Source organism: Muntiacus reevesi, chromosome 7 (assembly GCF_963930625.1).
Source record: "Muntiacus reevesi chromosome 7, mMunRee1.1, whole genome shotgun sequence".
Taxonomy (NCBI): Eukaryota; Metazoa; Chordata; class Mammalia; order Artiodactyla; family Cervidae; genus Muntiacus; species Muntiacus reevesi.
The window spans coordinates 45,417,260-45,437,246 of NC_089255.1; the positions used below are offsets into that span (position 1 = coordinate 45,417,260).

The 19,987-nt window shown below is 39.1% G+C and overlaps 1 protein-coding gene across 2 annotated transcripts; it reads left to right on the plus strand.

Moving 5' to 3' along the window:
- Positions 1–5,500: 5,500 nt before the first annotated feature.
- On the plus strand, positions 5,501–9,049 carry RPS27L (ribosomal protein S27 like). 2 transcript variants are annotated; one of them, XM_065941254.1, is made up of 4 exons: positions 5,501–5,651; positions 6,546–6,654; positions 7,649–7,759; positions 8,852–9,049. In XM_065941254.1, exons 1-4 carry the CDS (start codon positions 5,646–5,648, stop codon positions 8,878–8,880), a joined length of 255 nt encoding a protein of 84 aa, XP_065797326.1. In that variant the 5' UTR covers positions 5,501–5,645; the 3' UTR covers positions 8,881–9,049. The 2 variants fall into 2 exon arrangements, with proteins under 2 accessions (XP_065797326.1, XP_065797328.1); XM_065941256.1 differs by having other exon boundaries at positions 5,601–5,651; positions 6,550–6,654.
- Positions 9,050–19,987: the final 10,938 nt, after the last annotated feature.

Consider the following 19,987-nt stretch of genomic DNA (forward strand, 5'->3'; position numbering starts at 1 on the left):
ATCATCAGGCGATCTTGTTAAAAGGTAGATTCAGACTCAGTAGATCTGAATGGGACCTGAGAGTCTGCATTTCCAAAAAGTTCCTAGGTGACCCCAGTGCTGCGGGCCCCCAAAGTGGCAGAGATCTGCATGGCCACGACTCTAGGCCATCTCCCTTAAAATTTCCACGTGCATCTCAAACATGGAATAGGAGGAGTCACAATCTGTCAGACCTGAAGGGTTCCACAGACAGGGACAGTGGACAGCTGTGCAGTGACCTGTTTAGACTTATGACTGAGAAGCAGATGGTCCCCATCTGCAAAGCTTTCTACACTAAAAGGGGAGCATATCCCTGCAGGGGATCCTGGCAGATCACAGATGACTCACTCAAATGGGGTCTAGAAATCAGAGGGCAAGAGAAGTCAGCTGATACAGCCCAAAGTCAGCCTCCTGGGCACAGAGCAGGGTGAGGGGTGGAGAGCAGACACAGAGGGGTAACATACAGATAACAACATATCTGTATGTTACAGATAACCTGGCATAATCCCCAAGAATGAGGTGAAATGTTCTGCCAGGCCAGCTATCTTGGTCTGTTTCACTGCTATAACAAAATACTGGGATTTCCCTTGTGGTCCAGTGGTTAAGACTCCATGCTTCCACGGCAGGGGGGCACAGGTTTGATCCCTAGTCAGGAAACTAAGATCCTACATGCCATAGGGTGCCAAAGAAAGAAAGAAAAGAATGAGGTGAAAAGTTCTGCTAGGCCAGCTATCTCTGTTTGGTCTGCTGTAACAAAATATTAATACTCTGGATTGGCTAGCTTAAACACATTTATTTCTTATAGTTCTGGAGGCTGGAAAATCCAAGACCAAGGCATCAACAGATTTGGTGTCTAGTGAGAGCCTGCTTCTCAGTTTACAGAGGGCATTCTTCTCACCATGTCCTTGCACGGTAGAAGTGGTGAGGGAGCTGTCTGGGGCGTCTTTTTTAGTGGTACTAATTCTGTAATGGACCAGGGCCTAGGGGCCTTCCTGGAACAGACCTCTCCCCCCATGTCCTCAGCCTGCCTGCCTCTTGTTTGTAGAAAAGCTGTAGTCTCCAGGCCTCCCCTGAGTCACAAAAGCCTGGCTCAAGAATTAACTATTGAAAGGATGTGAATATGTAGTGACACAAAAAGCAGTTGAGCCAGGAGAACTGCTGAGAATTTAAATAGTAAATCAGCCATACAGCAGTCACAGAATTTTTAGTCCCTCCCTGAAGTACCTGGTAACAGTGTCTGATGCACGTTTCCTGCATTGTTTAACAGATACTAAAACCCCCCACAAAATGGAAGAAGTTAACTATCCGATGACCATGAAGACTTAGCCCCCAAAGCCTGAGGATTGATAATGTTGACCTCTGTTGACACCACCGGTTACCTCACGAGCAACCGTAATCCTTTGATTCACATACCCTGTCACTCCCCGCCCTCACTTTTAAAAGCACTTCCCTGAAACCCATTGGGGAGTTTAGGTCTTTTGAGCAGGAGCCACCTGTTCTCTTTGCTAGGCTGCACAGTAAACCTTTCTCTGTTCCCAACTCCAGCGTTTCAGTTTGTTTGGCCTCACTGTGTTGGGCACACGATCTTAGGTTTGACAATTCCAACATGAGGGCTCCATCCTAATGACTTAATCACTTCCCAAAGGCTCCACCCTCCAATACCATCACATTAGGGATTAGGATTCAACATAGGAATTTTATGGGGACATAAACACGATAGCTCCGATGGTAAAGAATCTGCCTGCAATGCAGGAGAGCCAAGTTTGATCCCAGGGTTGAGAAGATCCCCTGGAGAGGGAAATGGCACCCTACCTCAGTATTCTTGCCTGGAGAATTCCATGGACAGAGGAACCTGGCAGGCTATTTATTGTCCCTGTGATAGCAGAGTCAGACACGACTGAGCAACTAACACTCACTTTCACACTATAGTACTATCCCTATGGGGGTGCTGCCTCAGTCAGAAATTAAGTTGGTATGAAAAATAAAGAAAATTATGTCAGAGTTTGCATCTGAGATTCTTACCCCTTAGAGCCGGGAACTTACTGGAAGTGTCAAACATCCGCATGAGTGGCAGATGGACTGCAACCCCAACAGTAGAGCTTTGGGGACAGTGTTTATGTCCCTGTTGGAGAATTGATGTGCAGAAAAGAGGTGGGTTTCAGAAGTCGCTGCTGCTTTCAAGAATGTGTTGAGAAAGAGCCACACGTGCTTTGCAACCTGCCCACAGGCGGACAGAAGGAGGAAGAGAAAAGTAATGCTGTATTGGTTAAAGTTTGATGACAATATGGATTTCCTTAGCTTCTCAGAAAAATCCTTAGACAGGCAGTGGGAGCAAAAGTTAACATTAGGGGCCCACCTCACACCCTGAATTTCTTAAAGCTGAGACCAAACTAAACCTCTCACCGTTTTTCTGGGAAGAGTATAAGCCTGAGGAACTCCAGCCCAGGTCAAAGTGGGGAACCAATCTGTTTAGAACCAATTTTGGCCGGCTTGAAATTAGGCATCATTGGGTTCTGATTTGGTTTAAGGTAGAACACCTGTGGGTTCTCCCAGCCTTTGAAGTTTGGAAAGGAGGAAGCGACTGGAAATGGCCTCGCATTTCTAAGGTGAAGGGGGCTGGATGCTGAATGGAGGGTTCAGCAGCACCTTCTCAGACCTGGCTAGAGAGAACAGCTGGAAAGTTCTCAGGCAGCATACAGAATTTCAGCCGGCACTTCAGAGTCCTTTGGGAAGCCAGGCAAGAGTTCCTTGTGCAGGATCCCTGAGTAGGCTGCCAAGACCAAGGGACTCTGCACCCTTGCAACTGCCTACATGTCTCTATCTATCATCAGTGCAAGGGCCTGGGGACATGTTAGGAGAGACTGAGCTTTGGACAAGCAGGCAGAATCATACATAGAGTCCAGATCTTCTTGACCTTGAGTTTTATTTCTCACACTGTTACAGTGTCTCAGAAGTGAAAGGGTTTTGACACTGTACTGGGCATTGGTTAAGAAGCTGAAGCAATAACTAGGCCTGCTCGTTAGACATTGTTCTGAGACGCACTACACACCAAATGCCAAAAGAAATTCCAGGTTAGGGAGTTCCCTGGTGGTCTAGTGGTTAGGATTCCAGGCTTTCACTGCTGTGCTCCATGTTCAATTCCTGACCAGGGGTTAACTGTGATTCTGCAAGCTGTATGATGCAGCCCCACACACGGCCCCCCCACCCCTGCAAATTCCCAGGTTAATTAAAAACTTATAAATACTACAACGAAAGAATTAAAACAAAACTTAGGCAAATATTTAGCTGATTCTAAGGAAGGCCTAGGGGAGGGTCCTTTTCCTTGTTTTTCCCAACTCCTAGAGGTACCCACAATCCTCCACTCGCCACCCCATTACTCCATCTTTAAAGCCAACAACGTGGCATGTCTCAGGCTCTTCTTTCATCACCACATCTCTCTCTTTCTCTTCCATGTTTAAGGGCCCTTGCTATGACACTGGGTCTACCCAGATAATCCAGGATAATTTTCCTAGCTTAAAGCCAGATAATTATCAAACTTAATTCCACCTGCCATCTAAGCACAGGTGCTGGGGATTAAAAAGTCTTTGGGGCCATGATTCTGCATACACAATTGTTTTATTCCATACACGAATCTGTCTGAAACTATTTAACATTAATATTTTAAACAGTTTAAATGTAATATTTAAATTAATATTTTAAATTTAATATTAATAGATATTTTTAAATTAATTAATAAAATTCATATTTTAAATATTTAAGCATTTAAAAACCAGCCCGAATGTCACTTCATGGCAAATAGATGGGGAAACAGTGGAAATAGTGGCTGACTTTATTTTTCTGGGCTCCAAAATCACTGTAGATGGTGATTGCAGCCATGAAATTAAAAGATGCTTGCTCCTTGGAAGGAAAGTTATGACCAATTTAGACAGCATATTAAAAAGCAGAGACATCACTTTGTCAACAAAGGTCTGTCTAGTCAAGGCTATAGTTTTTCCAGTGCTCATGTATGGATGTGAGAGTTGTACTAAAAAGAAAGCTGAGCACAGAAGAATTGATGCTTTTGAACTGTGGTGTTGGAGAAGACTCTTGAGAGTCCCTTGGACTGCAAGGAGATCCAACCAGTCCATCCTAACGGAGATCAATCCTGGGTGTTCATTGGAAGGACTGATGTTGAAGCTGAAACTCCAATACTTTGGCCATCTGATGCAAAGAGATGACTCATTTGAAAAGACCCTGATGCTAGGAAAGATTGAGGGCAGGAGGAGAAGGGGACGACAGAGGATGAGATGGTTGGATGGCATCACCGACTCAATGGACATAGGTTTGAGTGGACTCCGGGAGTTGGTGATGGACAGGGAGACCTGGCATGCTGCGATTCATGGGGTCGCAGAGTCGGACACGACTGAGCAATTGAACTGAATTGAATGTCTATCTTAGTGTATGGATGACATAGGATATATATTCACAGGATGAATGCTATGTGCCCACTTAAAGTCATAATGTAGGAGAATATATAGTAACATGGAGTGACATTCACTGTACAGTAAGGTGTGTATGGGGATCCCTCTATAAAAGAATATGCACAAGATGATACCAATTACATAAAACCAAATCCCAAAACAAACCTATATGCAAGTGAAAAAAAATGAGAGGATATAGGTCAAAATAGTAACAATATTTATCTCTGGATGGTGACTTTAAATTTCTTTTGCTTTTCTCCATTTTCCAAAATACACACTATACATGCATCATGTTTTCGAAGAGAAATAAAAGCTGATCGAGAACGTCTACCTAGGACAATTTTCTGATCAAGTATTGTTTAGCTTTTGACAACACTCGCTCAATCTACAGGATGGTGCTCTTCATCAAAAATATTTCAAGTCTGGCCATCGGTGACACTCGCTGTTTTTTTCAATTCCCAGCTGTCCACTCTGGAGAGTGTGACCCACGGAGGATAGGAAGGAGCCACACAATGAACTAAGCAGCAAATAGTTGCTGCTTAAAAACTTTTTCAAGACCAAGCAAACTGCAAAGCACAGCCACACCCCGCAAAGAATAACCAGTAATTCGCAGCCGGATGCACAAATAAACGAGGCTTTCTCATAATCTCGCTGGCACGTGTTAATGGTTTTAATTAATAATACTTAATACATAAAACAACAGGACATAGGCAACGCCCGTGTGCCTGCCCGCTGAGTAGGGGAGAGCGGAGAGTGTCTTGACCGCGGGACCGCTGACAGGACCCCGCGTGCCCACCCTGGTCCGCTCCCGAAGCCCGAGGCGGCTTCCCAGCCGAGAGTGAGCCGCCTGAGCTCGACCGTAAGCACCACTGGGCCCAGAGCACACACCTGAGGCCGGCGGCCCTAGCCCTGGAGCGCGTTAGAATCCTGGGCTTTGCGGTGTCGGAGGAGCGCGCGCCTCAGCACCTCCCCTCTCCCGGCACTCGCGGATCCCGGCCCGAGCCCGCCCCTACCACCGAGAGGTGCGCCTAGAGTGGACGAGCCCGCCGCTTCGCTCCTCCCAGCCTCCTCTATCCCGGAAGTTGACGCCGCGCGCTTCGTCGCGTGCTGCTCGCTGGGGGTGTCGCCTTAGAGATCTGCACGGGCTGGGCTTGCGAAAGGATCAACATGCCTGTGAGTTGTTTACTTTCGGGCTTCTCGTTTGTGTCGGCCTTCTCTGTCCCCCGAGGGGCCCCGAGGACAGGCTAGATCCATGGCTCCGCTGGGCCCCGGGTTTCCCTGCCGAACGCCGCTCGGCGCCTCGGATGGCACGGCTCTTTCGCGCGTGGCGGACTTGTTGGGACTTGCCCGGGCGGCGCGGCGAGCCGTGCCCTGCCAGGGCGTGGAACTGGAAGCCCGCCGCCGCCCTGGGCTGCAGTCTGGAGTTGCTGGTTGGCAGGGGACTGCTCCCTGGGTACCTTACTCAGCCCTCCTGGGTTTCGGTGGGCACCCGCGAAACTATGATCGTTTACGTCTTCTTGCTTTCCTTTTTGTGGCTCTTGCCCCCCTCTGCCTCCTCTCGGAAGCGATTTTCTGCTTGTTTCCTTTTTAAAAACTGTTCTCGCAGTTGCCATACAAATTAACTCTATCAGGGACAGTCAAGCGTCAGCCACTTAAGAGTTCTTGTCAGATCAGATGTTGAACCCAGGGGGCAGAAATCACCTCGCTGTTGACATTCTCCGGGTCTGCCTCAGCAATTTCTTCTCTCAGCGGGTCCACCAGGGTCAGAATCATTAGCACCACAGTTTTATTTTCTCTGGCGACTGTTGTTAGTTACGAAGAACGGCGTTAACCTTACCATCTGTTTCCGGATCGTTGTAAAGCCCCTTAACTGGGACTTAGAGAACGCAAGCATTATAAAAACTATTGATGAAAGTTAACAGGCATAAAAAAAACCCAAAAAACTAAAGTGTTGTCTGTTCTGAGTATGACTGTTATTCCTATTTTTGCATGTATATTTTACATATGGTTAAATCTGCCAGAGTTGTGGTGTCATTCTAGTACTCACTGTGTTTTTTTTTTATTCAGTTAGCTAGAGATTTACTGCATCCTTCCTTGGAAGAGGAAAAGAAAAAACATAAAAAGAAACGGCTGGTTCAAAGTCCAAATTCTTACTTCATGGATGTAAAATGTCCAGGTGAAACTTCACACTTTAATTCCTTTCCTAAGGAAAATTTCTCTAAAGGACTAACAGAATTTCTCTAAGGACTGCTCATAGTCTGTTGAGTACATTTAGATATTAGGACCCTCTGTTGGAGTAGAAGTGGGATTACAGAATTGGAATGTCATAGGGTTATTTTCATAATAAAGCACTTCAGAAACATATGGGTAGAGGGTTGTGAAGATGGGATTTCCACAAGGGACGTGGCATTGAACTTATTAAGTCTTTAAGCTGCTCAGATGCTAAGTTTTCTTTTTCATTGTTTTCAATTAAGTATATTCATTCTTCATTGTAAAGCTGTGGGATCCAGTGTGGTGGCCATTAGCCATATGTAGCTAGTGAGCACTTGACATGTGGCTAGTCAGAATGGAAAAATTCTTTTTCATTCTTTTTTTTCTTGAGGTATAACTGACATAAAACATTATAGTTTCAAGTGTATGATGTCATGATTCCATATTTGTATATACTGGGAAATGATCACAATATGTCTAAATTAATACCTATCACTATACATAGTTAGTTTTTTTACTTGTGATAAGAACTTTTCAGATATACCCTCTTAGTAACTTTCAAATATTCAGTATGGTATTATTATTATTTTTTTTTTTTTCAGTATGGTATTATTAACTGTAGCCACTAGGCTGTATCTTTTTTCTTTATTCATGGTATATCTTTAAAGTGTGAAATACACACCAGAGTTTGAAGATATAGTATAGAAAAAGAAAAAAAGGCTTTGTTTACATGTTGCAATGATAATATTTTGGAAATACAGACTTCCATAGATTATATTATTAATTTCATCTTAAAAAAAAAAACACTTGTTTTTAATGTGGCTACTAGAAAAGTTTGTTACGGATGTGGTTTGCATAGCACTGAAGTTCCTAATCTTTTACAAGGTCTCTACTAGAAATACAGTGAACAGGTGCTGTGTTTTCTTATGCTTTTCACTTCTAACACTGCCCTGTTTTAGGTTGCTACAAGATCACCACGGTTTTCAGCCATGCTCAGACTGTAGTGCTTTGTGTAGGCTGTTCAACAGTGCTGTGCCAGCCCACAGGAGGAAAGGCCAGACTCACAGAAGGTAAATCATTTGGCATTTTCTAACCCAGTGATGAGATTTTATGATTTTAGAGTCTTTTTACAAAAAATCAGTTTAAAAGAAATGATAAATTCATAATTACCAAAATAATTTTTATCTTTGTGTGCTCTTTTTAGTAGAGAGTGCCCTTTTAAATTAGATAAGTTTGTACTCGTGACTTTGCAAAGAATTCCATAATCTGTTATTTGTCTTAGTTTAGAACATCTAATTTTGTTGTATTATATTTAGTAAATTTGCTTAACTTGGAATATTAGACATAAATCAGAATGGAGTAAAAGAATAAATACATGTAAGTATTTTGTTTCCTATGTATTTGGTACATATGATTTAGATAGTTTTTATCATTGCTAGCTAAGCAACAGATAACTATAGTTAATATGTTAGAGGTTTGATTTCTGTGAGCAACTCATGATTAAGATAGTCTCATTTTTAATTCTTTCACTTTTGTGCAGTGAGAAGAAATAATACATATGTATATAATTTTCCATAGTAGTACTTAGGGATTTACAATTCAATAATGATATTTAAAATTGGCTTGTGATATTTTTGGTAACACAGTAAATTCCATATTATTCTCACTGGAAGAGTTACAAGTGAATTGGCAACAAATCCAAGATCTAGTTAGTATGACCTGGTGAGCTCTAACTTTGAAGTCAGCATAATATTTAAGTGAAGTACTCCGCTTAAACATGTACTTGCAAGATTGCCAAAACCTGCCTATCACGCAATGATCTTGGAATTTGTGCCCACATGCTGACAGGTGATTAAAAGGGTACATATATATGTATCAGAGTTTTCCTAAAAGATCTGAGATGAACTCTAATGAAAGTTATTTTATGGAGAAAAGAATTCAGAATAGTTCTTAAAAATTAAGCTTGTATTGTCGGACAGCTTACATTAAAGTTTTAACTCATGGTCTTAAATGAATTTCATCATAACATTTGAGAGGACTTAATGAGTATTCAAAATTTCTAAAAGCTAAGTTTTTACGTAAAAAGTACTTTTAATCCTTAAAACTCTATACCAGAGATAGAACAGACTTGTGTTTAATATGCTCTTGTGATTCTTTCACAGGCTGTTCATTTAGAAGGAAGCAACACTAGTGATCCACACAACTTCTTGAATTTGTGTTCTATCGCAGAAAGCCTTATCAGTTCAGTAATTCCAGTTAATCTACCAAGATAATGTAATTACTTTTAATTTTGTAAGGTATACAGCAGCACTCTCCTATTTTGGTGTCAGTTTTTCAATAAAGTTTTGATTATGGGCAAATTGCTTCTTTGCTTTTTTTAAAGTATGTGTGAATATGCTATACATTTATATATACTGTGTATGTGAGTTTGGTTTAAATATTTTTAAAAGCATATTCTGATTAGTTTGTGTCTCACTTCAGGAACAGAAACTCAGAGTTTATTTTATGTCATTTTTCAAATTACTCTGAAGGGGTTGTGCTGTGCTAAGTCGCTCAGTCGTGTCTGACTCTTTGTGGCCCCATGGACTGTAGCCCACCAGGCTCCTCTGTCCATGGCAATTCTCCAGGCAAGAATACTAGAGCGGTTTGCCATGCCCTCCTCCAGGAGATTTTCCCAATCCAGGGATGAAACCCAGGTCTCAGGCGTTGCTGGCAGATTCTTTACCATCTGAGCCACCAGGGAAGCTTACAAATGCAAAGTTCATTATTTATTAATTCTAAATGTAGTTTGGTTTTGTAACTATGGAAACATGTATAGAAGTACATATTTAATGCAGTAACAATCACAGTGTAATGCCTTGGATTTATGTGCCCATAACATACTGCATAATTTAGTACAGTAACTGTACCTGCCATCTGAGTTATATTTAATAGTATAGCTCTTCAGGGGTAGAAAATTTGAGAGGAGGAATCAAGAGTATTGTGATTTTTCCAGGATGTCCTGGCAGGGGCAGTAGATAGTACTGCATTCTCTGGTCCAGACAGGTTAGCACTGGTGACTGCAAAATATGTTAAGTGGCTCTGTAGTCTCATTGTCATTCTTATGGTTTATAAAGTGACCCTTGGGACTTAGGAAGTAGAGTATATCTCTCCCTTTCTAGCCCTTATATGACTGCCCATTAGACTGGGAAGATAACTGCTTCTGTTTTACCTGTTATCTTTTTTTTTTCCATTTATTTTTATTAGTTGGAGGCTAATTACTTTACAATATTGTAGTGGTTTTTGCCATACATTGACATGAATCAGCCATGGATTTACATGTGTTCCCCATCCCGATCCCCCCTTCTGCCTCCCTCTCCATCCCATCCCTCTGGGTCTTTCCAGTGCACCAGCCCTGAGCACTTGTCTCATGCATCCAAACTGGGCTGGTGATCTGTTCACCCTTGTTACCTGTTATCTTTAAGCCAGGCACTTAAGACAGACATTTTCTACCAAGAGGTGTTCCTATATATACACCCCTAATCCGAGAGACTGATCCATTAACAATACTCATTGGTATATCAGAGGAATGTTGCATGAGAACTGAAGAACTGTGGAAAGTTTGGGGTGTATTGTATGAGAAGCAGATAACTCAGGGCTTCCCAAACTTTCTTGGTATATAGCCTCTAGTTTCAGTAATTTTTTTCATGGAGTCCCCTGGCCAAAAGAAATAGCTAATGGTTAAATTTATTAAGTAGTTAAATTATAGAAACTTTAGTACTAAAGTAAAAAAAAAACTACATGTAAATTAGAACCAAAGTGATACTTTTTGCTTCGTTCTTAAGTGACCTGCTAATGGAATGAGTGTGCCTTCTGGGTACTGAATATTTTTCAAAATTTGGATCACATTGGACAATGCCATCTTCATTTTTCCCACATTGATTTTTGCATAGTATTAGATTCTTATCACAGCAATGACCCAAAAGCCAGCTTCACAAAGATGTATCACCAAAGGAAATGTGGTGCTATCTAAATGTGACATAATTACCTGGAACTGCAAGTTTGTATGGTCTCCAAAAGATGTCAGGTGTCAACATTTGCTCCAAGGCACCTCAGCTTGCACAGTTTAGGAATTTTGGCAAAACCTGTGATAAACAGCAAATTCTTGCAAATTTTCTTGGAAATAGTATCAAAAGAAAGTATGGTACTTTAAAGAACCTATCTAAGAGTTAATTTAAAGAGATATTTGGCACTGGGAACTGAATGGTATATTAAGTTTTATTTCATTATTAAACAGTATTACTTGATTTGAAAAATGCTCAGAAGAGAACATTCCGACTTTTCCAAGCTTAAAGGTTTCCCACATACATTATTATTTACTGAGTGTTTTTCTTTAATATTATCATTTATATTGTCCTCATTTTATTTTGGCCTTGCCACAGGGCATGTGGAACCTTAGTTTCCCTGACCAGGGGTGGAACGCCATGCCACCTGCAATGGAAGTGCAGAGTCTTAACCACTGTCTTCATTTTTTAATGTAAGGAAAGGTTAACCTATCTATTCCATAAATTAGAAAGAAAAAAATTACATAAAAATAGCTAAAAATTAAATTCTTGGCTTCTGATCTGATCAGATAACAAATGGTTTCTTATCTGTTTGCCTCTGTGAGTCATCTGATAAAGTTTAATTTTTGTTTTGTTTCAGATATAATATTCAGTGGTTTTTATTATATTCACAATATTGTTCAACCACTGCCAATATCTAATAATTCCAGGCAATTTTCATGATGAGAAAAAGAAACTCCATACTCACTAGCATTCACTCCCCATTGCTTCCTCCTCCCAGATCCTGGCAACAACTAATATATTTTCTATCTCCTTGGATTTGCCTGTCTGGACATTTTATATAAATGGAATTATACAATACATGGCCTATTGTGTCTGGCTTTCACTAACAAATATATATCATAGCCATTCATGCATGTATCAGTACTTCATTCCCTTTTTGACTGAATAATATTATGTTGTAAGAATATACATTTTGTTTACCCATTAATCAGTCAATGGACATTTATGTTTTTTTACTTTTTAGCTACTATGAATAATGCTATGAATTTATATGTACAAGTTTTTGTGTAGACATATTTTAAATTCTCTCAGATATATATATATAGAAGTAAAATTGCTAGATCAGATGGTAATTGTTTAGCTTTTTGAGGAATTGCCTGTTTTCCAAAGTGCCTGCACCATTTTATTCCTACTAGCAACAAAGCACAAAGGTTCCAATTTTCTCTACATCCTTGTCTGTTTTTGTTTGTTTTTTAATTATAGCCATCTCAGTGTTTGTGAAGAGTTACCTCATTAGGGTTTTAATGTGCACTTCCTTGATGACTAATGATGTTGACTATATTTAAATGTCCTATTGGCTATTTGTATATCTTCTTTAGAGAAATGTCTATTCAGATCCTTTGTCCATTGTTAACTGTGTTGCCTTTTTATTTTTGAGTTGTAAGCTTTCTTACATATTTTAGATACAAATCCCTTATATATATGGTTGGCAAATATTTTCTCCCATTCTATAGCTTGTCTCTTCATTTTTTGTCCTTAGAAACACAAACATTTTTAATTTATATGAAGTCTAATTTATCTAATCTTTTTTGTTTGTTTCTCGTGCTTTTGGTGCCGTATCTAAGAAATTATTTCCTATTCCTAGGTCACAGAGATTTGTGCCTATTTTCTTCTAAGAGATTAATAGTCTTCATTCTTACATTTAGGTTTGATCTGCTTTGAATAAATTCTGCATATGGGAAAGGGAAGCAGGGATCCAACTTCATTCTCTAATTCTTTTTAATGGCAGCACAACAGTCCATGGTGTGGAAGTACCATAATTTATTCAGTATTATCCTATTGGCGGGCAATTTGTTTCTAGTTTTTTCCCACTATAATCAATGCCATAAATATATTTAAGTATTCCTTAATAATAGCGCGTTTATTTCTGTGGCTTAGATTTACAAGAGTAAGATTGCTGGTTAGAAAGATAAATATATTTTTAATCAAGTGATGCCAGATTGCTTTCTATCAGCAATATATGAGAGCATTTTCCCCCTTCCCCATCTTCCATAAATAAATGGAACCCTCTTTTTTTTTTTTTTTTTTTGTGCCACTTTGGTGATTGTAGGGTTATTTATCAGTTACTCTAATTTGTGGGCTTCCCTGGTAGCTCAGATGGTAGAGAATATGCTTGCAATGCAGGAGACCTGGGTTCAATCCCTGGGTTGAGAAGATTCCCTGGAGAAGGGAATGGCAACCCACTCCAGTATTCTTTCTTGGAGAATTCCATGGACAAAGGAGCCTGGAAGGCTATAGTCCATGGGTTGCAAAAAGTCAGACACAACTGAGCGACTAACACACTCTAATTTGTATATCTAGATTACTGATGAGTTTAGAAGTGGAAAGAAGCCATAATAAGCTACTGTCTTCCTAGGATTCATTCTTTTTTTTTTTTTAACAATAATAACAAATTATTCAGATTAGAATTTTGGTTAAAAATAGTAGGTATATAGTTTCCTACTGATGCTCTAATAAACTACAACAAACTAGGTGGCTTAGAAACAAAAACAACACAACACAAACATGAATTTATTATCCTACAATTTTGGAGATCAGAAGTCCAAAATGGATCTCTTGAACTTAAGATCAAGGTGTATGTTTCTTCTGGAGGCGCTAAAGGGAGAATCTTTCCTGGTCTTTTCTGGTTTCTAGAGGCTACCTGTATTTCTTGGTTACTGGCCCCAGATTATTCCATCCTTTAATTGTATCATCACATCTGACTCTAACCTCCCACCTTCTTATAGAGACCTTTGTGATTACACTGCATTCACCTGGATAATCCAGGTTAATCTACCTATTTCAGGATCCTTGATTTAATTACATCTGCAAAATTCTTTTGCTATGTAAGGTAACGTTCACATATTCTGGAGATAAGGATGTGGACATTTTAGGGGGCCATTATTCTACCTCTCATAGAATACAAAGTTGAAAAATTCTATCCAGATTTGAAAATTGAGATTCTGTCTGTGGTAATAATAACAGCTCCCTGCAAAAAAAAAACAAAAACAAAAACACAAAACTCCAGGACCAGATGGCTTCACTGGGGAATTCTACCAAACATAAAAAGAACTTAAACCAATCTTTCTCAAACTCTTCCAAAGGATTTAGGAGGAGGGAACATTCCTAAAATCATTCTGTGAAGTCACTACCACGCTGATACCAAAATCAGAACAGAGACCATATCAAAAAAGATCATAGGTCGATATTATTGATTAATATAGATGCAAAAATTCTCAACAAAATATTAGTAAGTCGAATCCAACAACACACCATGATTAAGTTGGATTCATCCTAGGGTCACAAGGATGCTTCAACATACACAACCAATGTGATAAACCACATCAACAAAAGAAAAGACAAAAACTACATCATCTCAATAGATGCATAAAAATCATCTGATAAGATTCAAAATCCAGTTATGATTAAAAACTCTTACTAAAGTAGGTATAGAGGGAACATATCTCAATAAAAGCTATTTATGATGAAACCACAGTCAACATAATACTCAATGATGAAACGCTGAAAGTTCTCCCACTAAAGTCTGGAATAAGATAAGGATGCCCACTCTTACAACTTCTATTCAACATAATATTGCAAGTCCCAGCCATAGCAATCAGACAAAAAAAAAATGTATCAAGTTGGAAGAGATAGAATTGTCTTTATATGCAGATGACATAATACTATATATAGAAAACCCTAAAGACCCCACACAAAAACTATTAGAACTGATAAATGAGGCCATCAAGGTATACCAAGATACAAGATTAATATACAGAAGTCTATTGCATTTCTTTACATGAACAGTGAAATATTAGGGAAAGTTTAAAAAAATCACTTTTAAAAATGTCGGAATAATTGTGACCAAGGAGGTGAAAGATTTATATGCTGAGAACTATATAACAAATTGATAAAACTGAAAATGATTCAAAGAAATAGAAAACCTATGCTTTTGAATTGGAAGCACTAATATTGTTAAAATGGCTATACTACCCAAAGCAATCTACAGATTTAATGCAATCCCTATAAAATTACTGATGACATTTCCCACAAAACTAGAAATAATCCTAAAATTTATATGGAACCATTAAAGACAGAATTGCCAAGGCAATCCCTGAAGGAAAAGAACAAAGCTGAAGGTATACTATGCCCACCCTTTAGACAATACTACAAAACTAAAATAATCAAAGCAGCGTGGTATTGGGACAAAAACAGACACATGGATCAATGGAACATAATAGGACATTCAGAAATGAACCTACACCAAGTCCATCTAGTCAAGGCTATGGTTTTTCCAGTGGTCATGTATGGATGTGAAAGTTGGACTGTGAAGAAAGCTAAGTGCTGAAAAATTGATGCTTTTGAATTGTGGTGTTGGATAAGACTCTTGAGAGTCCCTTGGACTGCAAGGAGATCCAACCAGTCCATCCTAAAGGAGATCAGTCTTGGGTGTTCATTGGAAGGACTGATGCTGAAGCTGAACTCCAGTACTTTGGCCACCTGATGTGAAGATTTGACTCATTGGAAAAGTCCCTGATGCTGGGAGGGGTTGGGGGCAGGAGGAGAAGGGGACAACAGAGGATAAGATGGTTGGATGGCATCACCAACTCGATGGACATGAGCTTGAGTAAGCTCCAGGAGTTGGTGATAGCCAGGGAGGCCTGGCGTGCTGTGATTCATGGGGTCGCAAAGAGTCGGACATGACTGAGTGACTGAACTGAACTGAACTGAATGGCCAACTAATCTTTGACAAAAGAGGCAAAAATATATAATGGAGAATCGACAGTTTCTTCAGCAAGTGGTGTTGTGAAAGCTGGACAACTGCATGTAAATCAATGAAGTTGGAACACACAAAAATAAACTCAAAATTGCTTAAAGACTAGGAATTCCCTGGTGGTCCAGTGGTTAAGACTCTCTTTAGAGTCTCTCTCTTGATAAGAGAACAACATAGGAAAAACTCTCAATTTTTCTTGGGAAGCAGGTTAGTTTCGATTATTCTATAGGAGCATAATATTGGAGCTGCCACTGCCATCTGCACCAGAGCTCAGGAGACACCAGTTTCAGCCCTGCTCACTGTTTTGTGGTTGTATTCTTAAGTCCATGAGTATCTTTTTCATTTTTCTCACTTCACATTTTATATATAATGCTATGTATATAAGAGAGGTGGTGTTTAAAAGCATGACTCTACTGTGCCATTTTTGTCTTTAATTTGCATAAGAATAACAGAAGTTGTGTATATTCTTTATTTGCAACCAGATTTACTATTTAAAATCCTAATATATATTTATTTTTATTCAATTTATATATATATATATTTTTTTACTAAATATTTCATCTATAAAGTTGCATGCTACCAAATGTCCTTTTATTAGTTCTGTAAATTTTTAGAGTTTTTTTTTTTTTTAGCAGGAAGACAAGATAATTTTAGAACAGCCTTTTGAGTCAGATAAGCCTGGATTTGATATGAGTTTTAATGGTTAATGGCTATGTGACTTTGGGCAAAATAACTAAAATAATTTCCACTTAATGGGGTTGTTTTGAAGATAAAATGAGTTAACATATATAAAGTTCTTAGCACAATGCCTGACACATAGTGAATGCTCTGTTAATAGTATTCTTTTAAATAAAAAAGGATCCTGTCTATTCAAAATCAAGAACTATCAAGTTCTATTTTTTCTTTCAAATTATTTACCCACCTCATTACCACACTTGAGCATAGTTGCATTAACTACTGCTGCAAAGCAAGCCACCTCACAATTTAGTGGCTTAAAATAATGATTACATTCTTTTTCATGATTCTGTGAGTTGATCTTACCTGGGCTTATCATGTGGCTGCCTTCATCTAGAGGCTCAACTGGACTGGAAGGTCCAAGATGACTTCAGTCACATGTCTGGTGCTGGCTGTCAGCTGAGGTATGTAATAAGCTAGTCTGGTTTTCTTACCTGGCAGTCTTGGAGGCAGAGTTCTCAGAGGGTGAAGATAGAAGTTTGAAGACCTCTTGAAGCCTAAGCTCTGGAACTTAGGCAACATCATTTCCACAACATTTCATAGGTCAAAGCGAGTCACAAGGCCAGCCCAGGTTCAAGGGAGTGGAGAAACAGACACCATCTTTGGCTGAGAAGAGAGGCAAAATCACATTGCAAAGCAGCATGCAAAATGGAATGGGAGGAATTTGTGGCCATCAAAAGTTTTACTACATTTTGGGAGAACTCCAATACTTATCAAGGCTATTCATTCTCCAACCCCATGAACATGTCTGCAATCAATTTTTAAAGAAATGCTTTATTCATTTCCCCTATCCTGGATGGGCACAAACATCGGTAGGAAATTTACATTAGAGGAAATCCAGGTGGCCAATGAATGTGTGAAAATAGTTTAACTTCACTAACAATAGGTAAATCCAAGTAAAAATAATCAGATATCATTTCCTATCCATTGCTCAGTCAAAAATTAAAAGTCAGTGTTGGCATACAAACAACAGAATTAGGATCAGCTACATAAAATTGTCTATATTCAAGCATCTTTTGATCTGGAAAAATAACAAATTCATATGGTTCAACTCAAAGAAAAGGATGTTCCTTACAGCTCTGTATATAATAGAAAAAAAATTAGTTAAAAAATGGAGAGTATAATGTGATTATGTTGTTGTTGTTGTTACTTAGTCACTAAGTTGTGTCCAACTCTACCACCCTAATGGATTGTAGCCCACCAGGCTCCTCTGTCCATGGGATTTCCCAGGCAAGAATACTAGAGTGGGCTGCCATTTCCTTCTCCAAGGGATCTTCCTGAACCATGGATTAAACCTGTGTCTCTTACATCTCCTGCATTGGCAGGCAGATTCTTTACTGCTGAGCCACCAGGGAAGCCCATGCAATGTGATATAGTCATACAATATCATATTTTATAGCAGTGAAAATAAACTGGATTTATATTTATCAACTTGAGCAGATCACAAAAAACAATGTTAAATTTAAAAAGGGAATGTAGAAAATGGTTTATTTACATTTATACAAATAGCACCATAGTATGCATAATATACACATAGAATATATGTATATACTTGGCTGTGAAAGTATTAAACAAGGGAGTGGATGAATATACACCAACTCCTGACAGCAGGTCCCTGCAGGGCAAAAGTAGTGGGGCTTTGGGTTCTAGGGGTCTTCAGTTTTATCTATTAAGTTTTACTCATTATTATTTTTAAATGAAGAAAATTTGACTAAATGTTAGCATTTTTAACTCTGGGTATTGGGATTACATGGGTATTTGCAATGTGAAACTTATGCTTTCTAGTGTTTTTTTTCCCCACACAAACAAAAGATCAGGGGAACTCCCTAGTGGTCCAGTGGTTAGGACTCTGTGCTCTCTCTGCCAAGGGCCCAGGTTCAACCCCTGGTTGGGGTACTGAGATCCAAAAGCCTCATGGCACAGCCAAGGCAAAACAAAATATCAAGTAGCTATTCCAGTATCTCCTAAGAATAGAACTCAGACTATTTAAACCTGAATTAATAGCAAATAACGATATAATTCTTTATGCCTATAGTTGTGAAAATGTAGCTGTAAAATCCTAAAGGTTATAAGGAGAGGTTATTATAGGTAAAATAAGGTAAAGCAATAAGGTAAAATTATAAGTAAAAGCAACTTCTTAATAAAATGCAATAATAAACTCTAACCCATCTAAATTAAGATTTACAGTTTTTCTATAAAAACTACAAAGACATATTTTCAGAACCTCAACTTTCAAATCTGGAGCAGAATTTTGAAATATTTTATTCTACCACAGGAAGGTAAAGCAAATCATTTGTAGCCAATAACCACCCTTGACAAGTTGTAAATTGCAGAAAACAAAAACAAAAACAAAAATGTAAGCAACTTGTGTCAAATTCTCCTGAGTTCTTTTCCCTAAAGATCAGTCACACTGCAATTACCACTTTGGGAGATGAGGAAATTCATCAAAGCATTTCTAACATTTCTATCTAGCATGTATCAAAGCATTAAGAAAATTAGTTATTATGGTAAATAGGAATTCTTAATGTGGAGTCAGTGAACCCCTGACATTTGTACATTGGTTCACTTTGAGCAAGTTCCCAGCTCTTTCTCATAGCTTCAACAAGAATCCTAAAAAGTGAAAAACTAGTCTAAAGCAAGTGCCCTGTTCATAGTACACATTAACCAACTTCACAGATCTCTTCACACTTTGTGGCTATACCCCCCTCAGACAGTTCAGTCACATGGCACTTCTCTCCAACATTCAGACAATGCGCTTTCCTCCTCTCCCAGTGTAAATGTCACCTCCTTGGCAGGTCCAAGCATTTCGCTCTATGGTCTGTGTTAAGGTTCAAAGCTCACATTGGTATCACATGATCAAACTGAAAACATGATTATTAAAGAAAAAACTTGTTTTTGTCTGTAGTGCGCAGCATATGTGATCTTAGTTCCCAGAAAAGGGATTGAAACCACACCCCCTGCACTGAAAAGTGGGTTCTTAACTACTGGACCACCAAGGAAGTCCAAAAACATGATATTTTTATCAGAAATATTTAACTTGCTGTTAGTTTGATTTCCCTTTTGTCATAATAATTGTTTAAAATTTAAAGAATAACATTAAAGGAAGGCATTTTCTATTTATCAAAGAAGTATGGGCTGAAAAATTTGACAAATATGAATAGAAGACCTAGAAGTCAGAAGCCAGAAAGAAATAAGGAGATGAAATGGATCTGTTGTAGGGAGTTGCTGTCTGTATTTTGGCCTCTCAGAAATACCCATCTACTTACCTCTATGGATCAAAGCGGAGTGAAGAAACAGGCTGAGCACTCAGAACTATAGAACAGGCCTCTTTTATTTGAGAATAAAAAAACTTCCAGTGCTTTTTGAGTTTCCCCAAATTCAGTGTAGTCTCCAATACTGATCGTCTATGACCGTTACAACAAAGTCTCCCAGTATGTCAACACTATACTAAGCCATCCACGGAGCCAGTCTCCCAAGATGGCTCCCAGTGAGCCTTACCTTCTGGTATTTATTCAGCCTTTGTGTGGCTCCCTCACACTGAATCAGGGTTGGTCTGTGTGCTCAGGAGAAATTGGCATAGGTAGTACTGTTACTGTATGGCCTTCAAGGCTGGATTATAAAAGACACTGTGGCTTTTGCCTTCTCTCTTTAACCACTCAATCTGAGGGAAGCCATAGGACAGTCAAGCAGACCTATGGAGAAGT